Source organism: Colletotrichum chrysophilum (assembly GCF_026319265.1).
Source record: "Colletotrichum chrysophilum strain AFK26 chromosome Unknown scaffold_153, whole genome shotgun sequence".
NCBI classification, from domain to species: domain Eukaryota; kingdom Fungi; phylum Ascomycota; class Sordariomycetes; order Glomerellales; family Glomerellaceae; genus Colletotrichum; species Colletotrichum chrysophilum.
The window spans coordinates 46,210-62,793 of record NW_026517440.1 but is presented as its reverse complement, the minus strand read 5'-3'; the positions used below and the strand labels follow the sequence as shown (position 1 = coordinate 62,793).

The following is a 16,584-nucleotide window of genomic DNA, read 5'->3' as shown; positions in this document are numbered from 1 at the left end:
TGGAATCTGGTCACGTTTGGTTGACTTTGGCTTGAGAAGATTGGCAGATGCGTTGGGCTAAATCATAGCAAAGACAGACAGATTCCCGCACCAGAATACAGGAACGATGATTACATTAAACCTCTGCTCGTGACGTGACATGCTCTCACCCCCATGACAGATCTTGCTCGAACCCCTCCCGGAATCCTACCACAAGTATGGTTTGGGGTCGACCTCATCTAAAAACCTCACACCCTCCCTCTCAAGCTTCTCTCCGTCCAAACCCCACAAATCCGCCTCATAACGCATCCAAAAGCCCTCTTCCAGGCCGTCCTCATCTTCTATTATCGTCTCCACCGCGATCTCCTTCAAATTCGGCAGCCGCCCACTACCCACCGCCTCCTCCAACCACTTCACATCCTCCCGAACACGCCCTATCTCCCCCAATATGTGTAGCCTCTTCAGCGACTTCGGCAAACACTTCAGATCGCCTTCCGCCGCTACAATCTCGATACGGTCGTAGCTGCGATCGTGCCGGCTCGTCGATTCCAGAATCCCAACCCCGTTCCCCAGCCCGAACTTGCTCAGATTGTGCGCGTTCACCCACAGGTTCTCCAGCCTCTGCAGGCCGTTGAACACCGGCGCCAGTCCGTACCGCCCGAACCAATAATCCAACGGCGCGTCGATGCAGAGCGTCGTCACGGTCTCGGGGAACCGCACCGCAAGATACTGTTCGTACATGGGGTATCGAGGCCACCTAGGAGTGGGCGAGCTCTTGACCGTGTAGACGAAGGTCTGCAGTCTATGGAGCCGCTTCAGGGCCTGGTCTAAGTGGTTTGGGTCGATGACGGCACACTGCCAGAGGACGAGGCGTGTGAGCCAGCTGAATGCAATGAACTCCGCGGGCGGGAGGCCCGTTTGTAGGTCGCTGGTGAGGAGGTCCTTGATGTACCCGTATTTTGCGAAGATCCCGCACCGGCTGGGCGTCATACCGGCTATCCCAGGATGCCCATCTCCGTTGTCAACTTTGGTTATGCGCAGAGATTTGAGGCGAGGCGGGAATTTCTGCCGGAGTTTCACATTCGTACACGACACGTCCAGGGGTTGTAGAAGATCCATCATGCAGTACGGCAAATACACCCCCTCAACGTTCGGAAGCCGCAGCAGGATCAGCTGCGCCAGCAGGCCCAGCCTATGACCATGCCCGCGCTGCAACGGCACATGCGGCCCAACGAGTTCGCGCCCGACTTGATCCACAGGAACCCAGTGATCCTCCATACCCCTGAATCCAGCCTTACGCGTATCGCTCCTCAAAGAGTCAAGCTTTTTGGCTATCTTCCCATAGCCGGCCTTATCCCTATAGTTCTTCGCCAGTAACGGGTCCTCTTCGTAGTCGACCACGAACTTCGTCGTGTTCTGGAACACCTGTGGTTGTGGGGCTGAGCCCAGCACGCGGTGGAGCTTGAACATCCGCGGGAATATGTTCTTCTTGGTGAGGAAGATGACGCGGTGCTGCTCGTGTCCGAAGAGCTCGTGGAACCTGCGGCAGGTGGGCGTGAGGGAGTTGATGATTCGTTGGCGCACGATGGCTGTGTCGTCTGAGACTTCTGTCGTGGCGAGATCGAGGATGTTGTCGATCAACTCGGCTGGGAGGTCTGTGATGCTAGCCACAGCCTGGATGATGAAGTGGGAGGCGGCTGGAGGGAACAGGTCTGTTGTGAATGGCGCAGTCTGATAGGGCGCGGTGACATGGGAATAATCGTTGTGTTGGAACAAAAGAGCTTGCCGAGTAAATTGAACTGAGAGGCCATGCAGCATTAGAGACGAACAAGCGTTTAGGTTCCTGTGTGGACGACCTTTGCAACCCTTGTGGCCATGCAAAAGGCCGGGTTCTCGCCGGCGACTCGACTGGAACCAGGCATAATCAGGGACATGATGGCACAGTCAACTTCGAACAGGTACTCGCAGTGACAAGATCTCGTAGGATATATTTACGCTGCTGCTGGTACCTCTGAAATTTGCAACTTTGTGACCATCATCATGGTATAGGCCCGATCGTCATGTTTGGCCACAACCCGCCCAGAAAGCACAATGGACGCGCTCAAATACAAAATTCTTCATGATAGAGGTAACGAACTCGCTGCTTGCCTCACTAGGGCCCAAAGCCGCTTCGTGGCCCGGGCCGCGTCCGCCGGGCCACCCGGCGTGGCCCCTATGATTCGCATGCTTTCACGAACCGAGCGAGGCGCGTCTTCATACTTCGGCCAGATCGCAATGGGCGTTTCGCTGGGCATGTTCGTCCGCCTCAGGGTGGGCTCCTTGCCCGGCTCCGAGGCAGGATGCATCCACTCCAACCAGACCGGCATTGGCATTTCTGTCTTCTTGCTGGGTGCGGGGATCGTAGTCCGCTTCTGCACGACCAGCTTCGCGCCTGGCTCCGGGTATTTCCTCGTCCCGTAAACGACCATCTCCCTGTTGGTCCACCTGAGGATCTCAGGGGCATCCTCCCTCCACTCCGACCGCACCGGCCGCGGCCAGATCTTTGCCGCTGAACTGCCGACGACAACCGGTTTGCTGCTCTGGGGACTTCTGAGCTGCCCTCCTCCAGTACCGCACTGCGCAAACCTCTCTTGTAAAGAAGCCATCGCCTCAAGCGTGTCACTGTCATCTCCCCCCTCCACCTCGATGTCATGCAGGTACGGGACTCTCTTGTGGTTCCGGATGAGCCGTTTCAGCGGCTTCGGCAGCCAGAACTCGCCGGCGAGCCTGGCGACGCGCACGCACGGCGGTAGAGCCTTCAACACTTCCGTAGCTTCCCGATCCATCTTATTCCTGTTGCGGTAGCCGTAGCTTCCCTGGGGAATACGGTGCCCCAGGTTCAGGTAGATGTGTTTCAAGTTGGCGTACTCGCGGAGGCGGCCCCAGGCAGGGGGCCTATCCGACTGCGTGCAGTGGCGCAAGTCGAGCACGAGCGTCCTCAGGCACCAGAAATGCATCGCCGTCAGAGCATTCTCGAGGAAGAGCATGGCCTCCTGCGGAACCCGCACCCGGTGGGGCGTTCCCTCGCGCGTCTCGCGGTATTTCGCCATGAACCTGAACTCCTCCAGCACCGGGCAGCTGCGGATGTAGAGGGCCACAGCGGCCATCTCCTTCCAGCTGTCGACGCTTCTTGAGTTGGTCAGTGTGAGCTTGCGGACAGAGTTTAACCATGGCAACAGGTGGGGGTTGTTCGGGTTGACCCAAGGCATAAGGCGTCCTACGGGCTTCAGTTCCTCGACGGAGAGTCGCTCGGCTTTGAGACACATCTCCATGAGAATTCGCACGTCCTTGTCGTCGACATGCTGCCACTCGGTGGCGCTACGGTTGATCTTCATGGCCACGGATCGGACGGTTGGCAGCGTGGGGAGGGTCACTCGTGGCGGCACTGGTGGCAGGTTTTGTCTTTTGCGGTCCCCCGCATCTAGCCTCTGATTCTCCAAAGCTGTGTACGCGTGGGAGAACACGCGCTTGCCGTGCTCGAGACCAAGGTCGACAAGGTCGGGGAGGCGACGCAGCAGAATCAGAAGAAGCGTCTCCATGCGCTGGCACTCGTCCCAGTTTCGGGTCTCGACTTCGTCGGTGTACCGCTTCAATGGCCTCTCGGGCACGCGGCTCTGGGCTCGTTTGGTGCCCTTCCACTCGAACTCCTGCTTGTGCGGTAGGTCCCGCCATTTGCATTCGCAGAAGGGAGTGCCGGTCTCCTCGGCCTGCTTCATCACCCACTTGGCATCGTCCTGGCTGAGCACTGTCACGCCTGAGTTCACGACTTCGAGCTGGAGGTAGAGCTGCTTGATGCCTTGGGCGATTGTTGGCCTGTCGGTAACGAAGCGCACGAAGGACAGCAGCTTGGTGAGGGAGCGCGGTCCTGGAATGGGAATGCTGCGGTACAGGAACGGGCTGATGATTGTGCGGCACCTCCGGTCGACCAGCGACAGGTTGTACACATCTTTCCAGCGATGGTAAATAATTGCAGGGCCGTCCACTTCGAAGACATCTTGCAGGTTGTGGTGGGTGGGAAATAGCAAAGAGCAGATATTGGTGAGGATTTCCGGTGTCAGTCGCGAGAATGGATTCTGCTTCTGGATCAACTTTGCGGATGTAGCTCGTGAGGATGGGTTTGGCTTTTGGGCGTCTTTATTCTGTCTCTTTCTGATTCTTTGTCGCTTGTTCTTGTTCATATTCTTATTTCGTGACATTTTGGCTTTGTTGCGGTGGGCACAGTATTCCTGAACATTGAAAGGGTGACGTTGTTGGACGGGATGTGGCTAATTAAAGTCTAGGCGCGTGACAGACGCGAAGTGTGGCACGATATCACGTGACTTCACACCTCTATGGGAATCGCTGGCCCCTGTCTGCAGGCCCCTTTTCATTTTCTCAGAACAGCCTCAAAAAAAGCAAGCAACACACGACGCAACAATCTATGTCGCTCTCAGAAATACCGATCCCATAAGCGGGCGTCCCGAATCATGCCTCGCCTCGTCGGCGCGTCCACCCCAACCTGCAAGAACAGCTTCCGAATGACCTCTTCTGGCGTGTAATCATCGCCCGTTGGCCAGTCCAACTCAACTCTGACAAGGTTCGGGAAAAGCTCGGTGTGCCCAGCAAGCCAATAGAGTCCCCCGCTGGGGACATACGAAGCATTGTGCAAATGGAGTCTTTTGATAGAAGGCGGTAAGGACATGATGAGCTTTTCTCTTCGATCCACCCTAATCAGCGTCCCCTGGACCGCAGGCAAGTCCCCAGTAATGGTCCTGTTATCAATCCAGAGATTCTCCAGGGCGACGAAGCAATCGAGCTTAGAAACAGGCATGCTGAGGAAACCGCGGGGGGAGTACCCTGAGGACGAAATGCACAACGTGCGCAGCGTGTTCGCATGTTTCCGTAGAGCGTGTATTACCTCCCCGGGCTCAGCCTGTGTCGATTGTGTCACTCCAAATGACTCGCACGCTGTTGGCAAGTACTTGAATGTCGACAAAGCGCTGCAGTGATTGGCGATGCTCTGCATGGCTGCGATACTTATGTGCTGAGTAGTCAGGGTGAGATGAGAAATGTTCGCCCAATTCCCGACCGGGCCCTTTTGAAGTCTGAAGTCCACACCGGCGTCATCAAGACACAGCCGGCTGGTCTTTGAGCCCAAGCAGAGAAGATTCGCAAGCTCATCCCCCTCGAATCCAATAGTTCGGAACGGTTCGGTGCCTGCAATATGTGTCGTAACAAGAGAGAACAACTGCGGGAGCCAGGGCTTGCCAACAATCATCGGTGTCTCGTCAGCGAACCTGACCCTTTCGTCATCTGGGTCGAATCCTGAGCCACGCTGCTTAGCTAGGTTACCACGAGCGAAATTCCTGAATATGCCGTAGGGGCAGGTAAGCGCCAACTCTTACGTTCCTCGGAGATGAGCAAGCAAGATGGCGACGAGAACCTGGAGTCGCAGGTGTTCCTCCTCTTGACAGCCAGGGTTTCTAAGGTCGATTAGACTCTTTGCTAAATGATCAGCGGCCTGATCTTCGCAAGGAAAGATCTCTTGAGGATATGTGATTCCGGAGTTTTCGGCCGCGGTCTGGATTAAATATGTATCATTCTGTCGAAGAGATGCAGAGCCGGTCCTCCCCGGATCGAGGTTGATGTACACCTGCCTCACGTCGGCAGCTGCGTCGGGATGCGCTGTGACGAACCGCAATAGCGATACGAGTCTCGTGATTGGAAGCTTCCCTTGGATCCTGATCTGTGTGTACAGCTTGTCGGAGACAATTTGGCGGAAGTGGCGGTTCAAGAGTGAGAAGTTGAGAAGGTCGTTCCATTTGACTCCAGTGATTCGTCCCTGCTCATCGATGTCTCCGGTCCACACGAACAGGTCATGCATTGGCAGGCCCAGCCGCAAGTGAGAAAAGATGGCGAGGATGAGCTCCGGGGGAAGGTCGCCAAGCTGAGCCATAGTGCACGTCGGTTCTGGATTGGAGAACAAGGTCAACTTGGTTGGTATTGGTGAGAAAAATTGACGCGCAACTCACAGTGAACTATGTCAGAGAAGCGAGTTGAAGTAGTAAAGGCCTTGGAGGCAGGGGGTGGTTGAGATGACTGGAAAGTCAGTCGCGAGGCTTCCAGCATACTCCGTCCAAACAGGCATCTTGAACATTGAATATTCCAGATGGTGCCTTAGAAATATAAGTAGGTGAAAAGGTCTTTGTTTTGAAATTCGACCCGCGCATTCTCACTTACAACCTGGTTCTTTGAGATTAAATCCATGCAAAGTGAATGCATCTCTAGAGCTGGGAAAGTCTTCGAGAATCATTCGGCCATTAGATTTGTTGTTTTTGTTCTTGACAACATTCTCTCTCGAAATGGGAACTTTCGCTCAGCAGCCCTCTGAATGAAAGCAATTGATCTCTGCGTGGTCATTCCTTTGAGACAATCGAGACATCATATCCCTCGGGTCACATGACCAGCCATGATTCCTCCCATCTTACAGGGCAGTCCCGGCCAATCATCGCAGCGCTACCAAAATATGGACCCAGTCGGTGCGCTAATAACTGCTTCCCTCTTTCGCTCGCAACTTTCACTACAACTTCAAACTCAACACCTCATCTTGGGCTTACAAGAGCCCAGCGTCTCCCTGCAAGCCACCATGACACGATTCTCAGACCTTTCTTTGGAGCTTTTGGAACTCATAGCTTCGCACCTTCGTGTCAATAAGCCGGGAAATGGAGCAGGCTCAACGCGAGAAATACTGCTCACCCACGAGGGAGGCATCTCAGAAGTCGCGAGGGACCTGCGGGAGGCCCAGGCTTCCTTTTCCAGTTTTTCTTGTGTGAACAAAATTTGCCATCGATTATACTACGAGGAGGCCTGGCGAGTCGTCAGCATCCACGGTCCAGATGCGGCCAACCAGCTCATCAGCCTGGTTCGGATTGTACATAACAACCCTAGAATCAGCGGCTTCGTCAAGGAACTTATTCTTCACTTCGACCTTAATGATGACACGAGTCGAATATCAATCAGGAATATGGCCTTTCTCATGAGGCCTGAGATCCTCCGAATTTTCCGTGGTAATACGAGTCTAAACGGGTATCACAGGAAACTGGAAAGGGTTTATGCGGAACAACCAACGGCAGTGAGGAATTCGAAATACATACCCTGGGCTACGGCGCTGGTATTCCACGGCTTGGATCACCTCACACACCTCACTCTCGCTATCCCTGAACACACCCTCGCATATGGAAAAACCATTATATTTGGCGCAGGAACCATTGGATTTCCATCTCTACAGTCTTTGACTATTGCAGACGCTGGTCTTACTTTCAACGAAGCGGGATGGACCTTTCCGGCTCCTTGCATATGGGACAGTTTGCTCGAAAGCGCTCCAGATGTGTCGGATGTTTTCCTTCACAAGTTTGAGAGTTTTGATGGATTCTTCGAGCAAGAAGCAAATAGCTCCGGCAAAACTTTAACCTCACTCGTGCTTAACGAAGTTGAGATTTACTATCACGATTTGCAAATGAAGCTCCAAGATTTCTCAAATCTCGGAAAGTTCGTTTGCAGACGAGCAGCTATTGGGTTTGATGAAAGTCTACTCGGAGTGGAGGTCCTCGACACTGCCGAGGAGGATGACCCAGTGCCGTTGATGACTCTCCTCTCTGAACTAGCTGCAACTCTACATACCATTTGCCTTCCCTCCGTACATGAGCTTCCAGCGGTATTGTTTGGCCCTTCCTCATTCAGGAAGTTCCGAAAACTTCAAAACCTTTGGTTAGATGTGGATTTCAGCAAACCTCCGCGCGATGAAGGTTACGGAAGTACGGAACCCCTGCAAGGCAGAATTCTCAAACATCTGCCGGCCCCCTTGGAGCGGCTGCACCTCGAGGGGAAACCCACCGATGAAGACCTCAGCTGGCTAGCATCGAACTGCAAGTCCTGGTTACCGAAGCTGAAAGAATTGGGATTAGATGCGACGTATGTTAATTCTGCAAGAATGCGTCCTCTCGTACAACAATTGAGAGACGCTGGCGTTGCTATCGTTCCTGTGGATCCGTATCCCCAACTTTGGTAGCAGAGCTCTACGCTGAGGGGTCCGCTATGTGAAGAGCTAAAGACGAAAGACGAAGGAATCCCAGGACATGCTTAAAACAAAAACGGGAAAGACATGGCATATTTCGAAAATTACCCGGGAATGAATCATACTGGAGCAGAGATTCAATACTGGACGCCATCAATATGCACTCTTTGAGGTGGGAGACCGTCAATGTGAATAGCACAGCTGAGACGAAACAAACCCCCAAGGCATTTGTGTCAATAAAAAGGTTTTCCGTTAGTCTGAGTCAAATTATTGTCGGCATTTATGGATGAATATGACTTAGGACTTAAATAAGCATACGACTCGAAAGTGGCTAGCAATCTCCTGAAAAAGACTGGAATTTTGGCTGACGCATCGTTTTCGGTCTAGGATGACAGTGGAAACAGCAGTGACAACAACAGCAACACAATGACAATTATGTAGCAATTGCAGTGTAGTACTTCACCCCGTTAGCTAAAAGTATCCACACGAATTGCAGAACTTTTCTGGTGACGCTTATTTTCATGGAGTCACATGACTAGCCCCATCCCTGTGTTCGGCTATATACATAGACAGCGGCGTGACATAAATGGACCCAGTGGGTGTGAAATGTTGTGTTGATTGCCATCGCGGCTTCAAACCTCACTGTAGGGCCTTACCACTCCGGAAGCTCGACTAGCTCCTGGAAGATCGCCATGGCGCAATTTTCCGACCTCTCTGTGGAGCTCTTGCTTCATATAGCTTCTCTTCTTCGAGTCAACCAGCCGGGGAACTCCACCCAATCGACCAGGCAAACAATATTGAAAACTCGCCATCAATGCGTTCGCGAGGCCTCGGAAACCATTCGAGAGGCTCGAGCTTCCCTTTTTAACCTCTCTATCGTTAACAAGACCTGGCGTCACCTTCTATTTGAGGAATCATACCGAGTTATCAGTATTCACGGTGATTATGCGGCTAATCAGCTCATCGATCTTTTCCGTGTCTTGCACAACAATCCTACTATCAGCAACTCAATCAAGGAGTTTGTTCTTCAAATACAGATAGAAGACAGTCCGGATCGCATCGCCCTGAACAATATGGCGTATCTCCTATCCCCCGACTTACCCCGACTCTCCGAAGATGAGGAGGTGCTTGAAGGTAGTCACGCATCATACTTAGCTCTGTTAGATAGCTATCGAGAACCCCACAATACGCAACTCGAAGTACATCATCTGGGCTGCGGGGCTCGTGTTGAGCCGGTTAACTCACCTCACCGACCTCACTCTCTCCGTGTCCGATCATACTCTGGTACACAGCCACCTTATCTTATTCGGTTCCTTTTCTACTCGCTTCCCATCGCTGGAGTCCATCACTCTGGAGGACGCTGTGCGCAGCAACGATTCAGCTGATCTTTCTTATGACCTTCATTGGGATCCTTACGCCCCCAAAACCTGGGACGTCTTGTTCGAGGCGGCTCCCAACGTTTCAGATATTTATGTTCAAAGTTGGAGCGACTTTCTACACTTTTCTCAGCCAACAACCATTTTCGAGGCCAACATAACCTCACTCGTCTTCGATGACGTTACGATTGATTATGACGATCTCGCCGAGATGGTTGAATTTGCCAAATGCCTTGAAAGGTTCGTATGCCTGGATACGGACATCACATTCAATTTGATCGACCAGAACGACTTGATGGTCTCCCTTTCAACGGCCCTCTCCGAGCGAGCAGCAACTCTACGGACAATTGCCATTGAGACTACCGAAATGGAACATTACAATAGAAGCGCACGGCCGAACGTTCAGTAACTTTTCCAAACTTCAAAACCTCTGGCTAGATGCGAAGTTTGTGCAACCCGCACTCACCCTGATTCACGACGAGACCGGCAGATCCGAAGTGTGCAACACAGTCATCGGAATGTTGCCGGCATCCTTGGAGCGGTTACACGTCGAAGACTTCCCTGAGCAAGAGCTCATCTGGCTAGCAGAGAACTGCGAATCCAGATATCCAACCCTCAAAGAGGTGGGGTTTTATGCGGGCTTTAAAAAAATGGATTATTCCAGGGAGAGATTTCGGGAAATTGGCGTGGCTGCTGTTTACGTGGATCAGCATCCCCAGCTTTGGTAGCTCTAGAGGTAGCAGATGGAGTCGGGCTCCGGTCCAGTGAATCTGCTTACGTGCATGCCCATCATGCCATGGTACCCTCGTTGCGCTCCCCCGAGACAGGAGAATTCTTACGAGCGTTTGACTAAAATCCAAGAAGAATTGAAATTCATTGTTGAAAGGCTTCGCGTAATCAACGCTCTAAGAGGATCAGATTATCGCCGTTGAGGCCGCAGATGGAACCCACAAGTGGGTTAAACTTCTTGTACGTATATAATGAATGTCCAGATAGAAGACATGGCCACCTCGAAAACTTTTGTGCCACTCTCATGATCGTCATCTTCCCGATCTAATACCTTTCTGCCCCCCGAGAGCGCTTTGCGTTGTCACAAAGGTACTTATTCTACCCGCAACCTGTATGGGTTAATGGCTATCCACCGCTAGCTTAGCCTCTAGGTTTTTAGCAGTCTGCGAACTTCGAAGATTCTTTCATTTTCTGGCATATATCCATTCTACCACTTTCGTATTCTTTGAAGCTGTAGACGAAACTTACGCATGTACAATACCTATACACACCATTCCACGCGTCGCCTTCCCGATTTCTTGACCTTAATCCAGTCGTGTCATATCGAGCTGCGATGGCGAAGGTGTGCGATCTTCCCACAGAGCTCCTGCTGCATATCGCGTCATATCTCGATACCATAGGACCTGGCAAGCATGCCGCCGGCGAGATCGAATGGGACATCGCTGCGCATGATATCAAGTTGAACAGAGCCAAAAAAGCAGCCATAGTCAATCTATCCAGCACCTGCACCTTATTGCGCCGAATCCTATTTTCGGAGGTGTTTCGATATATCAGCATACACGACAAAAATGATGCACAGAAGCTCACCTCCCTGCTCTGCCTTCTAGACGAGAAACCTCAAATCTGCGACTGCATAAAGCAGGTTTTCGTGAGCATTACGCTTATGCCGACGTCGCATAGAGCATTGCCGGATTCGCACGTGGATCAGTCAGGACCCCTTGAACTTGCAAGATGCGATGATCTTCTGCGTTTCAAGCTTGAGAAAACCGATGGTCTACTGCGTTCGACCCTTGAAAAGACCAATGGTGTTACCAAATGGGAGAGTGCTGTTCAAAGCGGAGAGCATCTTGCTTTCGTGACCGTCGACCTGCTTTGCCGCCTGCGGCAAGTCACCCATGTAACCTTGTCTGTTGGCGGTGAGATCTTCCGACAGTTTTCATTGCTTCTCAACTCAAAGTACAGGGGGCTACCATATAGTACGCACCTGCAACCTTCAGCCATTTGGGGAATTGAACCTCGCGCCAATCGCTGGTCTGGTTGTGTGACTGGTGTCAATGGTACGGAGTCCTCGCCAGCCCCACGAAATCGACCGATATGGGCTTCCCGAGACATCTTTCCGAATCTTTCGAATTTCACCATCGAACATTCCAAAGACGCAGACAATGACGGCAGCTTCCTCGACGATCTTGACCTAAGGACTCTACACGAAATATCCTTAAAAAGCAGAGAATTTGCATTGCAAGAGATTGGCCTGAAATTGGAGTTGTGTTCCCATTTTGAGTGCAGCTGGAGTCATGTCACCAGCCTGCGTCTCAAAGACATGTTACTTTCGCGGCGCAACCTGGTTTACATCTTGAACCTCATGCCTAACCTCACCAAATTGACTTTCCTCGGGCGCAAGGTGAGGATGTTCAACAATCGGCCATATCATATAGACCCCATCGATGCCCTTGATGCTATCAAAGAGACCCGCATAAGCTTGACCACGGTATGTTTAGACTGCGCTTACAATTGTTGGGCCAGTCCGTCTTTCAAAACGTACAAGCAATTTAAGAAGCTGGAAAATATATGGCTAAATGCGCGGAGCTCTACGTACGCGGGCTTGAAGAAAGAGGCCATCATGATGCTGCCTCAGTCTCTGAAGAAGATTCATTTAACAGGCGATGTGGAAGCTTTGCAAGTGAGCCTTCGTTTACTTGCTAACAGGTACAAGGAAGGCACATTGCCTAAGCTCCGCGAAATTGCTGTAGGATGCTGGTGCGACAATTGTGTAGAAACTCGTCGAGCATTGCGACTGGCTGGTGTTGAGAGTGTCAAGAAAGGGGTTTCCACACCGAACAACTGGTTACTGACATGATTATCTCTTCAGAGCTATCGTCTAAACTATAGGTGATTGTCTTCGTTCGGAACACAATGTAGTAATAAATAAGTTCAGGATCGCAACCTATTGTCGCATATCTGCCAGACCAAAAAGAATAGTCGGGCGCGGAATTGAGAAATGCCTAGTAAGGTGTGGGGAGCAGAACGCTCGGAAAACTGAGTTAGATCCCTAGATCTTGGTCTCATCATATAAAATGTCATCTTCGAATATGGTGATGAGATTACAAACGATTTGTCATACATCTCATCAGAAGCCCAGCATCGTGTCCTTTTCCTTCGAGGCCCGCACGCCGACCTTGGCAAACGCTTCGCAGGTTAGAGCAAGGGATTGCTCTGCGGATGGGTCACTGAGCATCATATCCTCGAAAGCAACCTCCCGAAGATGCGGCAGCAAAGTTGGCTTGCAATTCTCAGCGAGCCATTGCATGCCATTGAGGATATGACGTGGTTCGCCAGCCAAGTGCAGGCTTCTGAGAGATGAGGGGAGAACTTTCAAAACGTGTTCTTCAAGATCTTGGAGACTGTTGCAAGTCACTCCGTTCACCTCATCGTCGTCCCGATGGCCCTCTTCAAGCATCGCGGCGAAGTAACTGAGGTCGAGGAATAGATGCTCCAATTTGGACATGTCCTTGAAAATGCTTAAAGACTCCTCTTCTAAAACGAAGAAAAAAGAAGAAGAATAACAGAACGTCTTTAATGTCGAAACGTGTTGTTCCAAGGCCTTCACGACTTTTCCACATGATAAACCCGAATCTTCGATGTCGATAACCAGGTATTTGAAGGCTCTCAGATTACGGAGTTGCTGAACGGCCTCGCGCAACTCTGCCACTGTGCTTGAGACGTCTCGCAGAGTTATAGTAGTGATATTGTCGTTTGCCTGCTTCGGCATGCAATGGGGGACCATGGCGTCGAGGAGGAGATTGCTAACCCAGACTTCGGAAAGTTTGGGAAACAGATTCAGCCCCATGAAAGACTTCCACAAATTGCATCCATAATTGTGCCCGTTCCGATCGAAGACGGATGGGTTACAAACGCCTACGGCCAAGGATGTCAGCCTTGATAGACTGAAGCATTTCTCTGGGTTTCGTGTCGCGTATGTGTCCACCAGTTGGGCTGCAAATCTGAAAGTGCCGGGTGTTGCTGCACGCTTAGGCCTCTGACATCGGGAATTTTGAGGAGAAGGAGGAACAGGAGGTAGCCTCGCCATTTTTCCACGGCACCTGATCCAGGCACTGCTTCAATCGCTTGCCTCGAGCATGACTCGAATCCTGAGCCAACAATATTGGCGATAGATTGCCACGGAGGTGTGATATTGCCTTCACTGTCCCAAACATCAGGTAAGATGCCGCCAGAGGACAAAAAATGCACGTGGATTTGCCGAACCCAACCACGAACATCGCGTCGTTCCTCGAGCAGGCGTATGAGGTTTGGCAACTTGTAAGCGTTCTTGTACTCTTCCAGAGGCTTCAGATTGAAGAAAGCCAAGTTATAGCACGCCTCGGGTTCAACAAGGGACTTGAGAGTTTTGCAGGCTCTTGCAAGACTCAAAAGTGATGTCGTCTCAAGCTTCAGTGCTGATTCAAGCTTGCGAGGGTACGTCTCGGCCCGGACCAGGGGTGAGTCGAAAGACCTGATGCACTTCGCAATCTTGATCACGATTTCTGGTGGGAGATTCGGCAGGTTCGCCATGATACCTTCAAGGAGCAACAGTTGCTGAGATGCGAGCGCGTCGTATGTTGACGAGGAGGATGAGACTTGGCGATAAATTTGGCGCCTTCCAATTCAATTCTTGTTTCCTTCTTCCTCGCAGCCAAGGCCAGCCACTGTTACGTGAGGTGATGTTACCCTCCCATATTTTCCCGTCCCAGTCATACGGCAGTCAACAAGGTGCGCCTCCAGGCGGCAAACTGCGAAAGAAAAGTTAGAAGGGAAGAAGGGTTACGTGAGGTGTCGCTAAAGGTGGCTCACCAGGTTTGGGCAATTTCAGACCAGATCAAACAAAAAGGTCAACGGGTTTGAAGAAGGAAGATAGGTATCAAAGCCTGAAATTGCAGGCGATTTTTCAGATGCTTAAATACTTTGCACCGCAAATCAGAAGACAAGCCAGTCCAAAGACGTAGTGGACATGTTCGTACATCCTGGACCCACTGTTGCAAGCTTTGTATTTCCCAATTCCCTCCGTGTTTTCATCCGATTCGCCAGCATGGCCAAGTGGTAAGGCATCGCACTTGTAATGCGGGGATCCTGTGTTCGATCCACAGTGTTGGCATTAATCCTAATTTTTGGCCCTCTCGTGCGCTCTCCATACATACAACCTTGGTGGTTGTGTATTTTTATCAATGATGAAATGTTCACTGGATTGGATTAAATATCTGAACTTTACCCCTCTACGTATCTAGTTTCAAAGTCTACTTCGCGCGCCACAGTTTCAGGAAAAACCTCTTTCTTCTCACAAGTCTTTAGCTTTTACTTGGATCACCCATGACCCATTTCGCATTGCGCTTACGTTCCCTCCACGCCCATCGACATCGACATAGCAATCAGTCATGCTGAATAATGGTCGTGTCTCAAGCTGCCAGCTCACGAAGACTTCAATCCCAAACCTCGCATCAGCTCGACCCAGCGGCCATGACCTATCAAACCCCTCCGCATCATCAGGTGCTACTAAGGCTTGCATTACGAGCCTTCCAGAGGAGCTCACGCTCCAAATCTGCCATCATCTTCTAAGCAACCTCCGGCCATGGAGGTATCTGTATCTACTTGATGACAGATATCAGATGTCGGAGCTTATACAGCAGCTGCAAGAACACCACTTATGGATTTTCAGTATTACTTGCAGGCGTCATCGTCGAATCGTACGCGGCTTCTTAGGAGACACGATTGCCATTTCGCGTTTCGATCATCAACAACGCATCATCAACCAATTGCGGCAAATCGGAAATAAGGAGGCCACTGTCGATGGCGTCAAAAAGATGTTTTTCTGCCTTCCTTCTGAGCTTGATCTCAAACCATTCGAAATCCCGTTACCCGAGCCCGTGAGAGTCAAGGCGGAGTTCGCAAAGCAATTCAGCAAACTTCCGCTGGAAATGTCTGATCCAAGAGTCGCATATGACGGCTCCCTCGCAGCAGTTTTTCTCTGTCAATTTCACAATCTACGACATCTCGCACTGGCGAGCTCGGGACGTTACCTAGAGCAAATTGTTGAAGCCTGCAGCTCCGCCAATGAGCCGCCCCTTCCGATGCTCCAATCCGTCACTTTGAGGTCGGAAAGAGCTGAAAGATCGCAGGAAGTTTTCAACGGTTCGCAAGAGATGATCACAGCATCAATAATATCTGGTATTCTGCGTCTTGGAAAGCAGGTCTCGGAACTCTGCATACAAGATTTCAACATCTCACAGATTCAACGAATACCCGCTGTCGATCATTTGAAATCCGTCACGTTGAAAGAAACGCTCCTTGAACGCGAGGAGTTTCAGACCCTGTTTAGTCAATGTGAGCACATGGAGCACTTTGTTTATGTTCGCAAATGCAACTACTCGATGGAAATGGAGGCGTCAGATATTGTAGCCGCACTGGGGAAGAGCACCAAGACTTTGACGACACTTTGCATACACACTTTGAAGTATCCCTGGTGGATCTATCTATGTGTGTCGCCCTTCTCTGTTGGGGAATTTAAGAATTTGAGGAATTTATGGATCGACACCTTTAGCACCGCTAGTTGTGTGACTTGTATACCTCACTATCCTCCTGTAACTGATCAAGACATAGCCAGCACCTTTATGTCGACGCTTCCAACATCATTAAGGAAACTGCATTTAAAGGGTACGTTGTATAACTTTGCCTGTGTCAGCTTTGGAGGCGAGGACACGTGCGCGGGGTGGCAGCTCTGTGGAGACTTGACGCTTTTGGCCGATGATGGTGCCTGGGAAAAACTGCCAAACTTGGAAGAACTAGCGGTCGATGCAGAGACATATCTGAGTGAAAACGGGAGGAGGGTTTTGCGGAGATGGGAGAAACCTGGTCTTAGGATTTTGCGCGACGCCGATGCGTTTCCGGAGCTTTGGTAAGGCCTGAAATGGATACCGCTACGACATTTCATGAAATGTCTGAATAGTGAACTGAGTCGGATCATTGTTTCTGAATCTAGAGTAGGTAGAAACAATGACAAGGTTGAATGAACATTGATAGTGCTGGATCACAATGAGTTGCTGGTGACAATAGAACCGGAGTTTCATCAATCCGCTAGCC

General features: G+C 51.1%; 3 protein-coding genes and 1 non-coding gene across 4 annotated transcripts; 1 reads left to right on the top strand and 3 right to left on the bottom strand.

Moving 5' to 3' along the window:
• Positions 1-186: 186 nt before the first annotated feature.
• Positions 187-1,913, bottom strand: COL26b_011841 (uncharacterized protein; the record flags this gene model as incomplete). The annotated part of the gene is made up of 2 exons (XM_053184494.1): positions 187-1,710; positions 1,833-1,913. 2 exons carry the CDS (start codon positions 1,911-1,913, stop codon positions 187-189), a joined length of 1,605 nt encoding a protein of 534 aa, XP_053031562.1.
• Positions 1,914-2,131: 218 nt separating this feature from the next.
• On the bottom strand, positions 2,132-4,214 carry COL26b_011840 (uncharacterized protein; the record flags this gene model as incomplete). Its single annotated transcript, XM_053184493.1, has 2 exons — positions 2,132-2,191; positions 2,217-4,214. The coding sequence occupies 2 exons, from the start codon at positions 4,212-4,214 to the stop codon at positions 2,132-2,134; spliced, it is 2,058 nt and encodes a 685-aa protein (XP_053031561.1).
• A 1,288-nt stretch (positions 4,215-5,502) lies between these two features.
• COL26b_011839 (uncharacterized protein) lies at positions 5,503-5,953 on the bottom strand (the record flags this gene model as incomplete). Its single annotated transcript, XM_053184492.1, has 2 exons — positions 5,503-5,578; positions 5,694-5,953. The coding sequence occupies 2 exons, from the start codon at positions 5,951-5,953 to the stop codon at positions 5,503-5,505; spliced, it is 336 nt and encodes a 111-aa protein (XP_053031560.1).
• Positions 5,954-14,533: 8,580 nt separating this feature from the next.
• On the top strand, positions 14,534-14,605 carry COL26b_011838. Its single transcript has one exon. It is a non-coding gene; the product is annotated as a tRNA-Thr (tRNA).
• Positions 14,606-16,584: the final 1,979 nt, after the last annotated feature.